Below are 19,743 nucleotides of genomic sequence, written 5' to 3'. Positions count from 1 at the left end.
GGGGGGGGTCCCCATTCACTGGGGGGTATCCATGGGGGTTAATGGGGGGTATCAATGAGGGGGTCCCCATTCACTGGGGGCAGTCAATGGGGGGGGTCGATGGGTATCAGTGGGGTCTCAATGGGCATCAATGGATGCCAATGGGGTATCAATGGGGGTTCTCAAGGGGGGGCTGTCAATGGGTATCAATGGGGTCTCAGTGGGGTCTCAATAGGGGGGTCTCGGCACTCATCAGGGGGCTTAATGGGGATCAATAGGAATCAATGGGGACCAATGGGGGATCAATGGGGCTCAATGAGTATCAATGGAGTCTCAATAGGGATCAGTGGGGCTCAATGGGTACCAGTAGGGATCAGTGGGACCTCAATGGGTATCAATGGGGTCTCAATAGGGATCAGTGGGGTCTCAATAGGGATCAACGGGTATCAATGGGTATCAATAGGATCTCAATAAGGATCAATGAGGTCTCAATGGGTATCAATGGGGTCTCAATTGGGATCAATGGGATTTCAATAGGGATCAGTGAGGGTCAATGGGGTCTCAATGGGTATCAATGGGGTCTCAATAGGGATCAATGGGTCTCAGTGGGTACCAATAGGGATCAGTGGGGTCTCAATGGGGTCTCAATAGGATCTCAATGGGTATCAATGGGGTCTCAGTAGGGATCAGTGGGGGTCAATGGGGTATCAATGGGTCTCAATGGGATCTCAATAGGGATCAATGGGGTCTCAATGGGTATCAATGGGGTCTCAGTGGGGATCAATGGGGTCTCAATGGGGATCAATGGGGTCTCAATAGGGATCAATGGGTCTCAATGGTATCAATGGGATCTCAATGGGTCTCAATGGGCCTCAATAGGATCTCAATGGGTCTTAATGGTTCTGAATGGGTATCAATGGGATCTCAATGGGATCACTGGGTATCAATGGGATCAATGGGTCTCAATGGGTATCAATAGGATCTCAATCGGTCTCAATGGGTCTCAATGGGTCTCAATGGGTATCAATAGGGTCTCAATGGGGTCTCACTGGGATCAATAGGGTCTCAATGCGTATCAATGGGATATCAATGGGGTCTCAATGGGGTCTCACTGGGATCAATGGGGTCTCAATTGGTCTCAATGGGATCTCAATGGGATCAATGGGTTTCAATGGGGTCTCACTGGGTTTCAATGGGGTCTCAATAGGGATCACTGGGATCAATGGGGTCTCACTGGGATCAATGGGGTCTCAATGGGGATCAATGGGTCTCAATGTGTCTCAATGGGGTCTCACTGGGATCAATGGGGTCTCAATGGGTTTCAGTGGGGTCTCAATGGGTATCAATGGGTCTCAACAGGATCTCAATGGGTATCCATGGGTCTCAATAGGATCTCAATGGGTATCAATGGGTCTCAATGGGATCTCAATAGGGATCAATGGGTCTCAATGGGGATCAATGGGTTTCAATGGGGTCTCAATGGGATCAATGGGGTTTCAATGGGATCAATGGGGTCTCACTGGGATCAATGGGTCTCAATAGGATCTCAATAGGGATCAATGGGGATCAGTGGGTCTCAATGGGTCTCACTGGGATCAATGGGTCTCAATGGGTTTCAATAGGGTCTCAATGGGGTCTCAATGGGTTTCAATGGGGTCTGAATGGGATCTCAATAGGGATCAATGGGGTCTCAATGGGTATCAATGGGGATCAATGGGATCTCAATGGGTCTCACTGGGATCAATGGGTCTCAATGGGGTCCCCCATGGGGTCCCCCCCGCACTCACCGTGGGGCTCCCTGAGCCGCAGCAGCCCCAGGGCCCTGCTCAGGTTCCTCAGGGCCCCCTCGAGCCTCGCGTTCTCCCCCCTCAGCCCCCCCAGGGCCTCGCGGAGCTCGAAGGGGGCCCCCCCCCCGCCCCACAGCGCCGCCCCCCCCAGCACCAGCGCCAGCAGCAGCCGCTGCCCCACGCCGGCCATCGCGTGACGTCACTGGCACCGCCCCCGTGACGTCATCGCACCACCCACCCACCCACCCCCCCGCAATCACTGCGCTTGACTATGGGGGGAGCTTCCCCCCCCCCAGGCACTATTCCAGCCCCACAAGTGCCCCCTCTGCCCCATAGATACCCCCCAGCCCCATTGTGACCCCCAGCCCCATCCATCCCCCCAGCCCCATTGTGCCCCCAGCCCCATAGATACCCCCCAGCCCCATACATCCCCCCAGCCCCATTGTGCCCCCCAGCCCCTTACATCTCCCCCCTGCCCCACACATCCCCCCCAGCCTCATACAGCCCCTCTAACCCCATACAGCCCCATACATCCCCCCCCCACCCCATACATCCTCTCTAACCCCATACACCCCCCCCAGCCCCATACATCCCCTCTAACCCCATACACCCCCCCAGCCCCATACATCCCCTCCAGCCCCATACATCCCCCCAGCCCCATACATCAACTCTAACCCCATACATCCCCCCAGCCCCATACATCCCCTCTAACCCCATACATCCCCCCCCATACATCCCCTCTAGCCCCATACATCCCCCCCCAGCCCCATACATCCCCTCTAACCCCATACATCCCCCCCAGCCCCATACATCCCCTCTAACCCCATACATCCCCCCAGCCCCATACATCCCCCCCCAGCCCCATTGCACCCCCCCCATAGCCTCCCATCACAATTAAAGCCACTTTGGGGCTCATTTGAGCAATTTGGGGCAACTTGGGTGGATTTTGGGGCATTTCGGGGCAGTTTGGGGCCGCTTGGGGTCGGTTTTGGGGCATTTTGAGGCAATTTTGGGGCAATTTCGGGGCATTTGGGGGCCATTTCCGAAGATCGCCGAAGCGGAAGGCGGAGATTGCCGAAGCTCCGCCCCCCCCTTGGCCCCGCCCACCCCCACCGGAAGTCCCGCCTCCTCCCGCCCTCATCGAGCCCGTTTGCCGGAGCCGTGACCCCGCAGCCAATCAGAGCGCGGCGTGGGGGTGCCCGCAGGTAATAGCCCCGCCCACTGCGAAGGGGAGGGGTCACGACCCCCCCGTGACCCCCCCATGACCTCCCCAGGCCCCCTCTCCCCCCCCCCACCCCAAGGCTCGTGTCCCTTTAAGGCTCGACGTCACAGCCCGCCCCGGCCTCTGATTGGCTGCAGAGAGCGCCCCTCCCGTTCTGATTGGCTCCCGGGAGGGTGGGCGGGGTTGATGGGTTGAGTCCGCCCAGCCCAGCTCTGATTGGCTGATGGGGAGGGAGATGCGGAAGAGGGCGTATGGGCGAAGCTGATTGGCTGGGGAGGTGGGCGGGGGTGGTTGGGGGCTGCTGATTGGCTGCGGACTGGGGGGGGGGCGGGGAGGGGGGGGAGTCACATGACTGAGACATTGCGTGGCACCCCCACATGCGTGTTCATGCGTGTCCCGCACACACGTGATCACGTGACTCCGCCCAGGTGTGTTCACGTGACACTGCACACACGTGTTCATATATGTCCCTCATACATGTGATCACGTGACTCTGCGCACACGTGTTCACGTGACACCGCACACATGTGTTCACGTGACACTGCACACACGTGTTCATATATGTCCCTCATACATGTGATCACGTGACTCTGCGCACACATGTGTTCACGTGACTCTGCACACACGTATGTTCACGACACCACACACACGTGTTCATATATGTTCCTCATACATGTGATCACATGACTCTGCACACACATGTGTTCACGTGACACTGCACACACATGTTCATATATGTTCCTCATACATGTGATCACATGACTCTGCACACACATGTGTTCACGTGACACTGCACACACGTGTTCATATATGTTCCTCATACATGTGATCACATGACTCTGCACACACATGTGTTCACGTGACACTGCACACACGTGTTCATATATGTCCCTCATACATGTGATCACATGACTCTGCACACACATGTGTTCACGTGACACTGCACACACGTGTTCATATATGTCCTGCGCACACGTGATCCCGTGACTCCGCACACACGTGTTCATGTGTGTCCTGCATACATGTGATCATGTGACACTGCACACACATATGTTCACATGACACCGCACACACGTGTTCATATGTCCTGCACACACGATCACGTGACTCTGCACATGTGTGTTCACACGACACCGCACACATGTGTTCATGTGTGGCCTGCATACGTGTGATCATGTGACACCGCACACATGTGTTCATGTGTGGCCTGCATACGTGTGATCATGTGACACTGCGCACATGTGTTCACGTGACACCGCACCCATGTGTTCATGTGCGTCCCGCACACAGGTGATCACATGACCCTGCACACGTGTGTTCACGTGACACCGCACGCACGTGTTCATGTGTGTCCTGCACACATGTGATCATGTGACACTTCACACACACGATCACGTGACACCGCACACACGTGTCCATGTGTGTCCTGCATACATGTGATCATGTGACACTGCACACACACGTGATCACGTGACACCGCACACACGTGTTCATGTGTGTCCTGCATACATGTGATCATGTGACACTGCACACACGTGATCACGTGACACCGCACACACGTGTCCATGTGTGTCCTGCACACATGTGATCATGTGACACTGCACACACACGATCACGTGACACCGCACACATGTGTCCATGTGTGTCCCGCGCACAGGTGACCCCGCCCACGGGTGACCACGTGACCATGCCCCGCCTGGGCCGCCTCTGCCCCTCCCGCTCCGTGCTGCTCCTCTGTGACCTCCAGGAGCGCTTCCGGCCCCACGTGCACGCGTTCGGGCCCGTCCTCAGCGCGGCCGCGCGGCTCCGCAAGGTGCCCACACCCATAGGGACCCATCGGGACCCATAGAGACACATAGAGACACATAGAGACCCATAGGGACCCATAGAGACCCATAGAGACCCATAGAGACCCATAGAGACACATAGAGACACATAGAGACACATAGAGACACATAGAGACACATAGAGACCCATAGAGAAACATAGAGACACATAGAGACACATAGAGACACATAGGGACCCATAGAGACCCATAGAGACACATAGAGACCCATAGAGACCCATAGGGACCCATAGAGACCCATAGAGACACATAGAGACCCATAGAGACCCCATCTGGACCCATAGAGACCCATAGGGACACATAGAGACCCATAGGGACCCATAGAGACCCATAGAGACCCATTGGGACCCATAGAGACACATAGGGACCCATAGAGACCCATAGAGACACATAGAGACCCATAGAGACCCATAGAGACCCATAGGGACCCATAGAGACACATAGGGACACATAGGGACACATAGGGACCCATAGACACTCATAGAGACCCATAGGGACCCATAGGGACCCATAGAGACACATAGAGACCCATAGGGACCCATAGGGACCATAGGGACCCATAGGGACCCATAGAGACCATAGAGACCCATAGAGACCCATAGAGACACATAGAGACACATAGGGACACATAGGGACACATAGGGACCCATAGAGACCCATAGAGACCCATAGGGACACATAGGGACACATAGAGACCCATAGTGACACATAGGGACCCATAGAGACCCATAGAGACCCATAGGGACCCATAGGGACCCATAGAGACCCATAGGGACCCATAGAGACCCATAGAGACCCATAGGGACCATAGGGACACATAGAGACCCATAGGGACCCATAGAGACCCATAGAGACCCATAGGGACCCATAGGCACCCATAGAGACCCATAGAGACCATACAGACCATAGAGACCTTTAAGGACCCATAGCAACCCTTAGGGTCCCATAGAGACCCATAGGGACCCGTAGAGACCCCATAGAGACACATAGGGATCCATAGAGACCATAGAGATCCATAGGGAGCCATAGAGACCATAGAGACACATAGAGACCACAGAGACCCTGTAGAGACCCATACAGACCCCATAGCACCCATAAAGCCCTATGGGACCCATAGAAACCCTCCAACACCTGGACACTCATATGTGCTCCCATTGACCCCATATCCATCCCCACTGACCCCATATCCAGTCCCTATTGACTCCACATACAGTCCCCATTGCCCCCATATCCAGTCCCATTGACCCCACATCCATCCCTATTGCCCCCATATCCATCCCTATTGACCCCACATCCATCCCCATTGACCCCATATCCATCCCCATTGCCCCCATATCCATCCCATTGACCCCATATCCAGCCCCATTGACCCATATCCAGTCCTCTTTGACCCCATATCCATCCTCATTGACCCCACATCCATCTCCATTGACCCCATATCCATCCCTATTGACCCCACATCCATCCTCATTGCCCCCATATCCATCCCCATTGACCCCATATCCATCCCCATTGCCCCCATATCCATCCCATTGACCCCATATTCATCCCCATTGCCCCCATATCCATCCCATTGACCCCATATTCATCCCCATTGCCCCCATATCCATCCCTATTGACCCCACATCCATCCCCATTGACCCCATATCCATCCCCATTGCCCCCATATCCATCCCCATTGCCCCCATATCCATCCCATTGACCCCATATTCATCCCCATTGCCCCCATATCCATCCCCATTGACCCCATATCCAGTCCCCTTTGACCCCACATCCATCCCCATTGACCCCACATCCATCCCCATTGACCCCACATCCATCCCTATTGACCCTATATCCATCCCCATTGCCACCATATCCAGGCCCATTGCCCCCCGTTGCCCCCCATTGCCCCCTATTTACCCCCATTGCCTCCATTTCCCCCCATTAACCCCCATTAAGCCCCATTGCCCCCATTAACCACCATTGCCCCCCATTAATCCCCATTGCCCCCCATTGCCCCCTATTTACCCCCATTGCCTCCATTGCCCTCCATTGCCCCCATTAACCCCCATTGCCCCCATTGCCCCTATTTACCCCCATTGCCCCCCATTAACGCCCATTGCCCCTATTTACCCCCATTAACCCCCATTGCCCCCTATTTACCCCCATTGCCTCCATTGCCCCCATTGCCCCCCATTGCCCCCATTGCCCCCCATTAACCCCCATTGCCCCATTAACCCCCATTGCCCCCTATTTACCCCCATTGCCTCCATTGCCCCGCATTGCCCCCATTAACCCCCATTGCCCCCCATTAACCCCCATTAACCCCCATTGCTCCCATTAACCCCCATTGCCCCCCATTCCCCCCATTGCCCCCCATTGCCCCCATTAACCCCCATTGCCCCCCATTGCCCCCCATTAACCCCCATTGCCCCCATTAACCCCCATTGCCCCCCATTGCCCCCCATTGCTCCCCATTAATCCCCATTGCCCCCCATTAACCCCCATTGCCCCCCATTGCCCCCCATTGCCCCCATTGCCCCCCATTAACCCCCATTGCCCCCATTGCCTCCCATTGCCCCCATTGCCCCCCATTAACCCCCATTGCCCCCATTAACCCCATTGCACCCCATTAACCCCCATTGCCCCCCATTGCCCCCCATTAACCCCCATTGCCCCCATTGCCCCCCATTGCCCCCCATTAACCCCCATTGCCACCATTAACCCCCATTGCCCCCCAATGCCCCATTAACCCCCATTCCCCCCATTGCCCCCATTGTCCCCCATTAACCCCCATTGCCCCCCATTGCCCCCCATTGCCCCCATTGCCCCCCATTAACCCCCATTGCCACCATTAACCCCCATTGCCCCCATTGCCCCCATTAACCCCATTGCACCCCATTAACCCCCATTGCCCCCCATTGCCCCCCATTAACCCCCATTGCCCCCATTGCCCCCCATTGCCCCCCATTAACCCCCATTGCCACCATTAACCCCCATTGCCCCCCAATGCCCCATTAACCCCCATTCCCCCCATTGCCCCCATTGTCCCCCATTAACCCCCATTGCCCCCCATTGCCCCCCATTGCCCCCATTGCCCCCCATTAACCCCCATTGCCCCCCATTAACCCCCATTGCCCCCATTGCCCCCCATTAACCCCCATTGCCCCCCATTGCCCCCCATTAACCCCCATTGCCCCCCAGGGCTGCCAGGCGCTGGGGGTGCCGGTGCTGGTGACCGAGCAGCGCCCGGAGGCTCTGGGCCCCACGGTCCCCGAGCTGGGGGTGCAGGATCTGACCCCGCACCCCAAGAGCTCCTTTAGTGGGGTCCCGGTGCTGGGGGCCCAGCTCAGCGCCCACCCCCAGCTCAGCGCCGTCCTCCTGTGCGGCATCGAGGCGCAGGCCTGCGTGCTGGTGAGGGGCTGTGGGGGCGAGGGGGTGAGGGGGGAATGGGGGTGATGGGGGTGAGGGGGGTGATGGGGGTGATGGGGTAATGGGGGAGATGGGGGTGATGGGGTAATGGGGGAGATGGGGGTGATGGGGTAATGGGATAATGGGGGCAATGGGGGTGTTGGGGTAATGTGGGTGATGGGGGTAATGGGGGAGATGGGGGTGATGGGGTAATGGGGGTGATGGGGGAATGGGGGTGATGGGGTAATGGGGGTGATGGGGTAATGGGGGTAATGGGGGGCTATGGGGGTGATGGGGGGAGTGGGGGTGATGGGGTAATGGGGGTGATGGGGGCGATGGGGGAATGGGGCATAATAGGGGTGATGGGGGCAATGGGGGTGTTGGGGGTAATGGGGGTGATGGGGGAATGGGGGTTAATAGGGGTGATGGGGGCAATGGGGGGACATGGGGGTAATGAGGGTGATGGGGGTAATGGGGGTGATGGGGGAATGGGGGTTAATAGGGGTGATGGGGGCAATGGGGGTGTTGGGGGTAATGGGGGTGATGGGGTGATGGGGGTGATGAGGGAAATGGGGTGATGGGGTAATTGGGGTGATGGGGTAATGGGGGTGATGGGGTAATGGGATAATGGGGAGTGATGGGGTAATGGGGGTAATGGGGGTGATGGGGCAATGGGGGTGATGGGGTAATGAGGGTAATAGGGGAAATGGGGGTAATGGGGTGATGGGTTAATGGGGATGATGGGGTAATGGGGTAATGGGGAAATGGGAATGAGGGAAATGGGGGTGATTGGGGTAATGGGGGTGATGGGGTAATGAGGGTGATGGGGTAATGGGGGTAATGGGGTAATGGGGGTGATGGGTTAATGGGGATGATGGGGTAATGGGGTAATGGGGGTCAATGGGGTAATGGGGGTCAATGGGGTAATGGGGGTAATGGGGGTGATGGGGTAATGGGGAGAATGGGGGAATGAGGGAAATGGGGGTGATGGGGGTCAATGGGGTAATGGGGGTGATGCAGTAATGGGGGTAATAGGGGCAATGGTAATGGGGGGAATGGGATAATGGGGGTGATGGGGGCTATGAGGGCAATGGGGGTAATAGGGGCAATGGGAGTGATGGGAATGTGGGAAATGGGGGTAATGGGGGTGATGGGTTAATGGGGATGATGGGGTAATGGGGTAATGGGGAAATGGGAATGAGGGAAATGGGGGTGATTGGGGTAATGGGGGTGATGGGGTAATGAGGGTGATGGGGTAATGAGGGCAATGGGGGTAATGGGGCAATGGGGGCAATGGGGATAATGGGGGCAACAGGGGAATGGGGGCAATAGGAGTAATGGGGATAATGGGGTGATGGGGCTGATGGGGTAATGGGAAGAATGGGGGGAATGGGATCAATGGGGGGAAGGGGGGCATTGGGCTAAGGGGGGCAATGGGGATAATGGTGGCAAAGGGGGTAATGGGGTGATGGGGCCAATTGGGGAATGGGGGCAATGGGGGGTGATGGGGTGGTGGGGGGAATGGGGTCAATGGGGGTAATGGGGGCGATGTGAATGGAGGCAATGGGGGAATGGGGGGAAATGGGATCAATGGGGGTGATGGGGGAATGGGGTGATTGAGTAATGGGGGTGATGGGGGCAACGGGGGAATGGGGGGAATGGGAATGGGGGAATGGGGTGATGGGGTAATGGGGGTGATTGGGGTGATGGGGACAATGGGGGCATTGTGGAGAATGGGGGTGATTGGGGGAATGGGGGTGATGGGGGCAATGCAGGAAATGGGGGTAATGGGGATGATGGGGTAATGGGGTGATGGGGGCAAGAGGGGCAATGGGAGCAATGAGGACAATGGGATGAATGGGGTGTGATGGTGGTAATGGGGGGAATGGGAATAATGGGGTTAATGGGGCAATGGGGGTAATGGGGGTCAATGGTGATAATGGGGGTGATGGGGGGAATGGGGCTGTGGGGGGAATGGGGAAGGCAGTTAGGTGTTGGGGGCAATGGTGATGGGGCAATGGGGGTGGGGGGGAACACGGGATGGGGAGCAATGGGGATGGATATGGGGTCAATGGAGATGGATATGGGGTCAATGGGGATGGATATGGGGTCAATGGGGATGGATATGGGGTCAATGGGGACTGGATATGGGGTCAATGAGGATGGATATGGGGTCAATGGGGATGGATATGGGGTCAATGGGACTGGATATGGGGTCAATGGGGATGGATATGGGGTCAATGGGGATGAATATGGGGTCAATGGGGTGGATTTGGGGTCAATGGGACTGGATATGGGGTTAATGGGGATGGATATGGGGGTCAATGGAGATGGATGTGGGGTCAATGGAGATGGATATGGGGTCAATGGGGCTGGATATGGGGTCAATGGGGATGGATATGGGGTCAATGGGGACCGAATATGGGGTCAATGGGACTGGGTATGGGGTCAATGAGGATGGATATGGGGTCAATGGGACTGGATATGGGGTCAATGGGGGTGGATATGGGGTTAATAGGGATGGATATGGGGTCAATGGGGATTGATATGGGGTCAATGGGGTGGATATGGGGTCAATGGGGATGAATATGGGGTCAATGGGACTGGGTATGGAGTTAATGGGGATGGATGTGGGGTCAATGGGACTGGGTATGGGCTCAATGGGGTGGATATGGGGTCAATGATTATGGATATGGGCTCAATGGGACTGGATATGGGGTCAATGGGGTGGATATGGGGGCAATGGGGATGGATATGGGGTCAATGGGGTGGATATGGGGTCAATGGGACTGGGTGATGGGGTCAATGGGGCTGGATATGGGCTCAATGGGGTGGATATGGGGTCAATGATTATGGATCTGGGTTCAATGGGACTGGATATGGGGTCAATGGGGTGGATATGGGGTCAGTGGGGATGGATATGGGGTCAATGGGGTGGATATGGGGTTAATTGTGTGGATATGGGGTCAATGGGGTGGATATGAGGTCAATGGGACTGGGTATGGGGTCAGTTGGGTGGATATGGGGTCAATGGGGATCGATATGGCGTCAATGGGACTGGGTATGGGGGAAATGGGGTGGATATGGGGTCAAAGGGGACTGGATATGGGGTCAATGGGACTGGATATGGGGTCAATGGGGATGGATATGGGGTCAATGGGGTGGATATGGGGTCAGTGGGGATGGATATGGGGTCAATGGGGTGGATATGGGGTCAATGGGGTGGATATGGGGTCAATGGGCCCCCCCTTTCCTTCCCCCCATAGCAAACAGCCCTGGACCTACTGGAGCGGGGCCTGGATGTGCACGTGGCCGTGGATGCCTGCTCCTCGCGCAGGTGGGGGGCAATGGGGGAGCTATGGGGCATGGGGGGCAATGGGGGCAATGGGATCCATGGGGGGCAATGGGGGCAATGGGGGAGCTATGGGGAGCTATGGGGCATGGGGGGCAATGGGATCCATGGGTTTCAATGGGGGCAATGGGGGAGCTATGGGGAGCTATGGGGCATGGGGGGCAATGGGGGGCAATGGGGGCAATGGGATCCATGGCTTTCAATGGGGGCAATGGAGGAGCTATGGGGGCAATGGGATCCATGGGTTTCAATGGGGGCAATGGGGGAGCTATGGGGAGCTATGGGGCATGGGGGGCAATGGGATCCATGGCTCAGTGGGTGTCAACGGGTCCCAGTGGGTGTCAATGGGTGTCAGCGGGTGTCAATGGGTTCCAATGGGTGTCAATGGGTTCCAACGGGTGTCAATGGGTGTCAATGGGTGTCAACGGGTCCCAGTGGGTGTCAATGGGTGGCAGCGGGTGTCAATGGGTTCCAATGGGTGTCTATGCATGTCAATGGGTGTCAATGGGTTCCAATGGGTTCCAATGGGTGTCAATGGGTGTCAATGGGTTCCCATGGGTTCCAATGGGTTCCAATGGGTGTCAATGGGTTCCCATGGGTTCCAATGGGTGCCAATGGGTGCCAATGGGTGTCAATGGGTGTCAATGGGTGTCAATGGGTTCCAATGGGTTCCAATGGGTGTCAATGGGTGTCAATGGGTTCCAATGGGTTCCCATGGATTCCAATGGGTGTCAATGGGTGGCAGCGGGTGTCAATGGGTTCCAATGGGTGTCAATGGGTGTCAATGGGTTCCAATGGGTTCCAATGGTTTCCAGTGGGTTCCAATGGGTTCCAATGGGTGTCAACGGGCATCAGTGGGTTCCAATGGGTGTCAATGGGTGTCAATGGGTTACAATGGGTTCCAGTGGGTTGCAATAGGTGTCGATGGGTGTCAATGGGTTCCAATAGGTGTCAATGGGTGTCAATGGGTTCCAATGGGTGTCAATGGATTCCAATGGGTGTCAATGGGTTCCAACGGGTTCCAATGGGTGTCAATGGGTTCCAATGGGTTCCAGTGGGTTCCAATGGGTGTCAATGGGTGTCAATGGGATCCCATGGGTTCCAATGGGTTGCAATGGGTGTCGATGGGTGTCAATGGGTTCCAATGGGTGTCAATGGGTGTCAATGGGTTCCAATGGGTGTCAATGGGTGTTTATGGGTTCCAATGGGTGTCAATGGGTGTCAATGGGTTCCAATGGGTGTCAATGGGTGTCAATGGGATCCCATGGGTTCCAATGGGTGTCAATGGGTGTCTATGGGTTCCAATGGGTTCCAATGGGTGTCAATGGGTGTCAATGGGTTCCAACGGGTTCCAATGGGTGTCAATGGGTCTCAATGGGTGCCAATGGGTCTCAATGGGGTTCAGTGGCGTTCGATGGGTGTCAGTGGGTGTCAATAGGGTTCAGTGGGGTTCAATGGATGTCAATGTGTGTCAATGGGTTCCAATGGGTCTCAATGGGTCTCAATGGGGTTCAGTGGGGTTCAATGGGTGTTAATGGGTGCCAGTGGATGTCAGTGGGTGTCAATGGGTTCCAATGGGTGTCAATGGGTTCCAACGGGTTCTAATGGGTCTCAAAGGGTCTCAACGGGTGCCAATGGGTGTCAATGGGTGTCAGTGGGTCTCAATGGGGTTCAGTGGGGTTCAATGGGTGTCAATGGGTTCCAATGTGTTCCAATGGGTGTCAGTGGGTTCCAATGGGTGTCAATGGGTGTCAATGGGTCTCAATGGGGTTCAATGGATGTCAATGGGTTCCAATGGGTGTGAATGGGTGTCAATGGGGTTCAGTGGGGTTCAGTGGGTGTCAATGTGTTCCAGTGGGTGTCAATGGGTTCCAATGGGTGTGAATGGGTGTCAATGGGGTTCAGTGGGGGTCAATGGGTTCCAATGGGTTCCAATGGGGTTCAGTGGGTGTCAATGGGTTCCAATGGGTCCCAGTGGGTCCCAATGGGTTCCATGGGTCTCCCTGCTATGGGGCAGCCCCATGGAGCGGGCCGTGGCCCTGCAGCGGCTCCAGGCCAGCGGCGCCTTCCTGGGCACGAGCGAGAGCCTCCTATTGGGGCTGCTGCGGGACAGCGCCCACCCCCGCTTCCGGCAGGTACGGCCCCGCCCCCTATGCAAATGAGCCCACACGGCCCCGCCCATTATGCAAACGAGCCAATATGGTATCGTCTCTTATGCAAATGAGCTTGTTTGACACCGTCTCTTATGCAAATGAGCTTGTATGGCACCGCCTCCTATGCAAATGAGCCCATATAGCACCTGCTATTATACAAATGATACTGCACGGCACCGCCTCTTTTGCAAATGAGCCTGCACGGCACCGCCTCTTATGCAAATGAGCCTGCATGGCACCGCCTCTTTTTGCAAATGAACCCGTATGGCACCGCCTCTTATGCAAATGAGCCTGTATGGTACCATCTCGTATGCAAATGAACCCCCATATAGCACCACCTCTTATGCAAATGAGCCTGCACGGCACCGCCTCTTATGCAAATGAGCCTGCATGGCACCGCCTCTTTTTGCAAATGAACCCGTATGGCACCGCCTCTTATGCAAATGAGCCTGTATGGTACCATCTCGTATGCAAATGAACCTCCATATAGCACCACCTCTTATGCAAATGAGTCCGCACGGCACCGCCTCTTATGCAAATGAGCATATAAGGTACAGCCTCTTATGCAAATAATCCCGTATAGCACCGCCCCTTATGCAGATGAGTATGCAATGCCCCGGCCCCTATGCAAATGAGCCCGTGTGACACCGCCTCTTATGCAGATGAGCCTGTATGACACCGTCACTTATGCAAATGAGCCCACACGGCACCTCCTGTTATGCTAATGAGCCTACACGGCACCGCCTCTTATGCAAATGAGTCCACATGGCACCGCCCCTTATGCCTATGAGCACACACACACCCCCGGCACCGCCTCTTATGCAAATGAGCCCGCACGGCACCACCTTGTATGCAAATGAGCCCGCACGGCACCACCTTTTATGCAAATGAGCCCGCACGGCACCGCCCACCGGGCTCTCAGCCTCTTTCCGTGGCCCACATTCAGTCAAGGGGGGGTTGTGGGGTCTTTGCTGTTGGGTATAATAGGGGGGTAATTAGGGGTAATGAGGGGTTAATTAGGGGGCAATTAAGGGGTAATTATGGGGTTAGTGGGGTAATTAAGGGGTTAGTGGGGGATGGGTAATTAGGGGTTTATTGGGGGTAATTAAGGGGTAATGAGGGGTTTATTTGGGTTAATTAAGGGTTAATGTGGGGGTTAGGGTAATTAGGGGCTTATTGGAGTTAGGGGGTAATGAGGGGTGGAGGGTAATTAGGCGTTTATTGGGGTAATTAAGGGGTAATGAGGGGTTTGGGGCAATTAGGGGTTTATTGGGGTAATTAAGGGGTAATGAGGGGTTTGGGGCAATTAGGGGTTTATTGGGGTAATTAAGGGGTTATTGGGGTTTGGTGTAATTAGGGGTTTATTGGGATTAATTAAGGGGTATTGTGGGGCTTGGGGTAATTAGAGGTTTATTTGGTTAATTAAGGGGTAATGAGGGCGTTATTGGGGATAATTAAGGGGTAATGAGGGGGTTGAGGGTAATTAGGGGTTTATTGGGGTTAATTAAGGGGTAATGGGGTTAGGGTAATTAGGAGTTTATTGTCCTAATTAAGGTGTAATGAGGGGTTTATTGGAGTAATTAAGGTGTAACGAGGGGTTGAGGGTAATTATGGGTTTATTGGGGGTAATTAAGGGGTAATGAGGGTTTAATCGGTGTAATTAAGAGCTAATTAGGGGTTTATTGAGGGTTAATAAAGGGTTAAATGGAGGTTTATTATGGGTAATTAAGAGGTAATCAGAGGTTTGTTGGGGCAATTAAAAGGTAATTAGCGGGGTACTTAAGAAGTAACGAGGGGTTCGTTGGGGTTAATTAGGGGTTAACTGGTGTTAATTATGGGTTAATTGGGGCTAATTATGGTGTTAATTACAGGCTATTAGGGGATTAATTAGGGGGTTCATAGGAAGCTGCATATGGTGCTCATTAGCGGGTTTATTAGTGGCTGGTTATGGGCTTATTAACGCTCAGTAACATTCAGGGGCGCTAATTAACATTCATTTGTGCTCATTAACACTCAGTGCTCATTAACACTCATTAATATTCATTAACGCTCATTCATATTCATTCACACGTTAATGTTCATTGGCATTCATCAATGGATTGCCTTCCATTAACGTTCATTAACACTCATCAATATTCATTAATGCTCATTAACACTCATTAACATTTATAAACGATCATTAATAATCATTAATGTTCATTAGCGCTAATTAATATTCATTGCCTATCGTTAACGCTCATTCACATTCATTAGGTCTCATTAGCATTAACGCTCATTACCATTCAGTAACTCTCATTAAAGCTCATTAATATTCAGTATTGCTCATTAGCACTCATGCAAAATTAATAGTCACCAACTCTCAATAATATTCATTAATGCTCATTAACATTGGTTGGCTCTCATTAACGCTCAGAAGCTCTCAACACTCATTAACTCTCATTAACACCCAACAGCGCTCATCAACATTCATTAGCGCTCATTAACATTCATGAACACTCATCAATATTCGTTAGCGCTCCTTGATATTCATTAGTGCTCTAGCTCTTATTTGTGTTTGTAAACAGACATGAATATTCATCAGTGCTCATTAATATTCATTAGCGTTCATTAATATTTGGTGGTGCTCTCTAATATTCATAGTCTCACGTCAAGATCCAACACTTCATTCCTGCATACTAATACTCATAGACGCTCACTAATATTCATGAGCTCATTAATATTCACAAGCGCTCATTAATATTCATGATAACTCATTAATATTCATGAAAGCTCATTACCACCCCAGGTGCTGGAGCTGATCAAGGAGCCCATCCCTAACATGGAGCTGCTGCAGGGGGGGCCATGGGGGTTCTGAGCCCCACAACCACCCCCCCACCCCCATGGGGGTCAATAAACGCTGCCCCTCCCCCCCCCCAGAGCCCGGCTGAGTTCTTGGGGGGCGGCTATGGGGAGAGGGGGGGCTATAGGGGGTCTATGGGGAGAGGGGGGGTCTATAGGGGGTCTATGGGGAGAGGGGGGGCTATAGGGGGTCTATGGGGAGAGGGGGGGCTATAGGGGGTCTATGGGGAGAGGGGGGGTCGATAGGGGGTCTATGGGGAGGGGGGGGTCGATAGGGGGTCTATGGGGAGAGGGGGTTCTATGGGGGTCTATGGGGAGAGGGGGGTCTATAGGGGGTCTATGGGGAGAGGGGGGTCTATAGGGGGTCTATGGGGAGAGGGGGGTCTATAGGGGGTCTATGGGGAGGGGGGTGTCTATAGGGGGTCTATGGGGAGAGGGGGGTCTATAGGGGGTCTATGGGGAGAGGGGGGTCTATAGGGGGTCTATGGGGAGAGGGGGGGTCTATAGGGGGTCTATGGGGAGAGGGGGGGCTATAGGGGGTCTATGGGGAGAGGGGGGTCTATAGGGGGTCTATGGGGAGAGGGGGGGCTATAGGGGGTCTATGGGGAGAGGGGGGTGTATAGGGGGTCTATGGGGAGAGGGGGGGTCGATAGGGGGTCTATGGGGAGAGGGGGGGTCTATAGGGGGTCTATGGGGAGAGGGGGGTCTATAGGGGGTCTATGGGGAGAGGGGGGTCTATAGGGGGTCTATGGGGAGAGGGGGGTCTATAGGGGGTCTATGGGGAGGGGGGTGTCTATAGGGGGTCTATGGGGAGAGGGGGGTCTATAGGGGGTCTATGGGGAGAGGGGGGTCTATAGGGGGTCTATGGGGAGAGGGGGGGTCTATAGGGGGTCTATGGGGAGAGGGGGGGCTATAGGGGGTCTATGGGGAGAGGGGGGTCTATAGGGGGTCTATGGGGAGAGGGGGGGCTATAGGGGGTCTATGGGGAGAGGGGGGTCTATAGGGGGTCTGTGGGGGGTTCTATAGGGGGTCTATGGGGGGGTCAATACGGGGTTTGTGGGGGGGTCTATAGGGGGTCTATGGGGAGAGGGGGTGCTATAGGGGGTCTATGGGGAGAGGGGGGTCTATAGGGGGTCTATGGAGAGGGGGGTCTATAGGGGGTCTATGGGGAGAGGGGGGGTCTATAGGGGGTCTATGGGGAGAGGGGGGTCTATAGGGGGTCTATGGGGAGAGGGGGGGTCTATAGGGGGTCTATGGGGAGAGGGGGGTCTATAGGGGGTCTATGGGGAGAGGGGGGGTGTATAGGGGGTCTATGGGGAGAGGGGGGGGGGTCTATAGAGGGGGGGTCTATAGGGGGTCTATGGGGAGAGGGGGTCTATAGGGGGTCTATGGGGAGAGGGGGGGTCTATAGGGGGTCTATGGGGAGAGGGGGTTCTATGGGGGTCTATGGGGAGATAGAGTCTATAGGGGGTCTATGGGGAGAGGGGGGGTCTATGGGGAGAGGGGGGGGGTCTATAGGGGGTCTATGGGGGGGGTCTATAGGGGGTCTATGGGGGGATCAATACGGGGTCTGTGGGGGGGTCTATAGGGGGTCTATGGGGGTCTATGGGGGGGGTCTATAGGGGGTCTATGGGGAGAGGGGGGGTCTATAGGGGGTCTATGGGGAGAGGGGGTTCTATGGGGGTCTATGGGGAGAGGAGAGTCTATAGGGGGTCTATGGGGAGAGGGGGGTCTATGGGGAGAGGGGGGTCTATAGGGGGTCTATGGGGAGAGGGGGGGGCTATAGGGGGTCTATGGGGGGAGGGGGGTCTATAGGGGGTCTATGGGGAGAGGGGGTTCTATGGGGGTCTATGGGGAGATGGGGCTTATGGGGGGGGGTCTATGGGGAGAGAGAGGGGGTGTCTATAGGGGGTGTATGGGCAGATGGGGGTCATGGGGGTGTCTGTAGGGGGTCTATGGGGAGAGAGGTTCCTGGGGGGCTCTATAGGGGGTCTATGGGGAGAGGAGGGGTCCTGGGGGTGTCTATAGGGGATCTATGGGGAGAGGGGGTGTCTATATGGGGTCTATGGGGAGAGGGGGCATCCTGGGGGTGTCTATAGGGGATCTATGGGAAGATGGGGGGCTTGGGGGGGTCTATAGGGGATCTATGGGGATCCCCAAAAGGGGTTCCTGTAGGGGGGGGTTCCCCATTGACCCCAGCCCATGGGACCCCTCTTAGCCCCGCCCCCTGCCCTGACTGGCACCCGCCTCGTCCAATGGCATCGCCCCCTCGGGCCTTTTCCTTAATGAAACCCCTGTGTGTGAAGGGGGGGGGGCGTGGGAGAAAGGGGGCGCAAGCCCCGCCCCTTGGCCCCCATTGGCTGCTCTCAGCCAATCCGCGTCCTCCCCCCCCATTCCCACCCCCCTAATTCAACCCCCCCCCCCTTCCCCCCCCCCGCGGGAGCTGCCGCTGGAGCCGCCACGGCACCGGGACCCCCCCGGGACCCCAAAACCCCCCCGGGGCCCCCTCCCCCATCACCGGCACCCCCCTTTAACCCCCCACCCCCACCCCGTGTGTCCCCTCCCCCTCCGCTCCGTGTCCCCCTCCCCCCCCCCCCCCTCCCCGCGCCCCGGGGACCCCCCCCCGGCCCCTCCCCCTCCCCCCCCGGTACCGGGACCCCCCCAGGTTGGGGGGGGGGGGGGTCGGGGGTTGCTTCATCCGCTTGGATCGGCTCCGGTGAGTGATGGGGGGGGAGCGGTTGTCATGGGAACGGGAGGGGGTGACAGTGACAGCGGGAGTGAGACGGGGGGGGAGGGAACAATGGGTGACAGTGGGGAGCAATGGGGAGCAAGGGGTGATGATGGGGAGCAATGGGTGACACTGGTGACAATGGGGAGCAATGGGTGACATTGGTGACAATGGGGAGCAATGGGTGACGATGGGGAGGAATGGGTGACAATGGTGACACTGCTGACAGTGGGGAGCAATGGGTAACAACGGGGAGCAAGGTGGAGCAATGGGTGACGATGGTGACAATGGGGAACAATGGGTGATGATGGGGAGCAATGGGTGACATTGGTGACAATGGGGAGCAATGGGTGACGATGGGGAGGAATGGGTGACAATGGTGACACTGCTGACAGTGGGGAGCAATGGGTGACAGTGGGGAGCAATGGGGAGCAAGGGTGACACA

General features: G+C 55.7%; 1 protein-coding gene across 1 annotated transcript; it reads left to right on the top strand.

Annotated features, from left to right (window-relative positions):
* Window positions 1-2,918: 2,918 nt before the first annotated feature.
* Window positions 2,919-16,645, top strand: ISOC2 (isochorismatase domain containing 2). The gene is made up of 6 exons (XM_062636742.1): window positions 2,919-2,955; window positions 4,646-4,801; window positions 8,021-8,230; window positions 11,494-11,564; window positions 13,597-13,714; window positions 16,518-16,645. Exons 2-6 carry the CDS (start codon window positions 4,676-4,678, stop codon window positions 16,584-16,586), a joined length of 594 nt encoding a protein of 197 aa, XP_062492726.1. The 5' UTR covers window positions 2,919-2,955; window positions 4,646-4,675; the 3' UTR covers window positions 16,587-16,645.
* Window positions 16,646-19,743: the final 3,098 nt, after the last annotated feature.

Source organism: Pezoporus occidentalis, unplaced genomic scaffold (assembly GCF_034315485.1).
Source record: "Pezoporus occidentalis ecotype Australia unplaced genomic scaffold, CSIRO_AGI_Poc_V1 ctg490, whole genome shotgun sequence".
NCBI classification, from domain to species: domain Eukaryota; kingdom Metazoa; phylum Chordata; class Aves; order Psittaciformes; family Psittacidae; genus Pezoporus; species Pezoporus occidentalis.
Note: the sequence above shows the minus strand (reverse complement) of the source record. Positions and strands in the feature narration are given on the sequence as shown.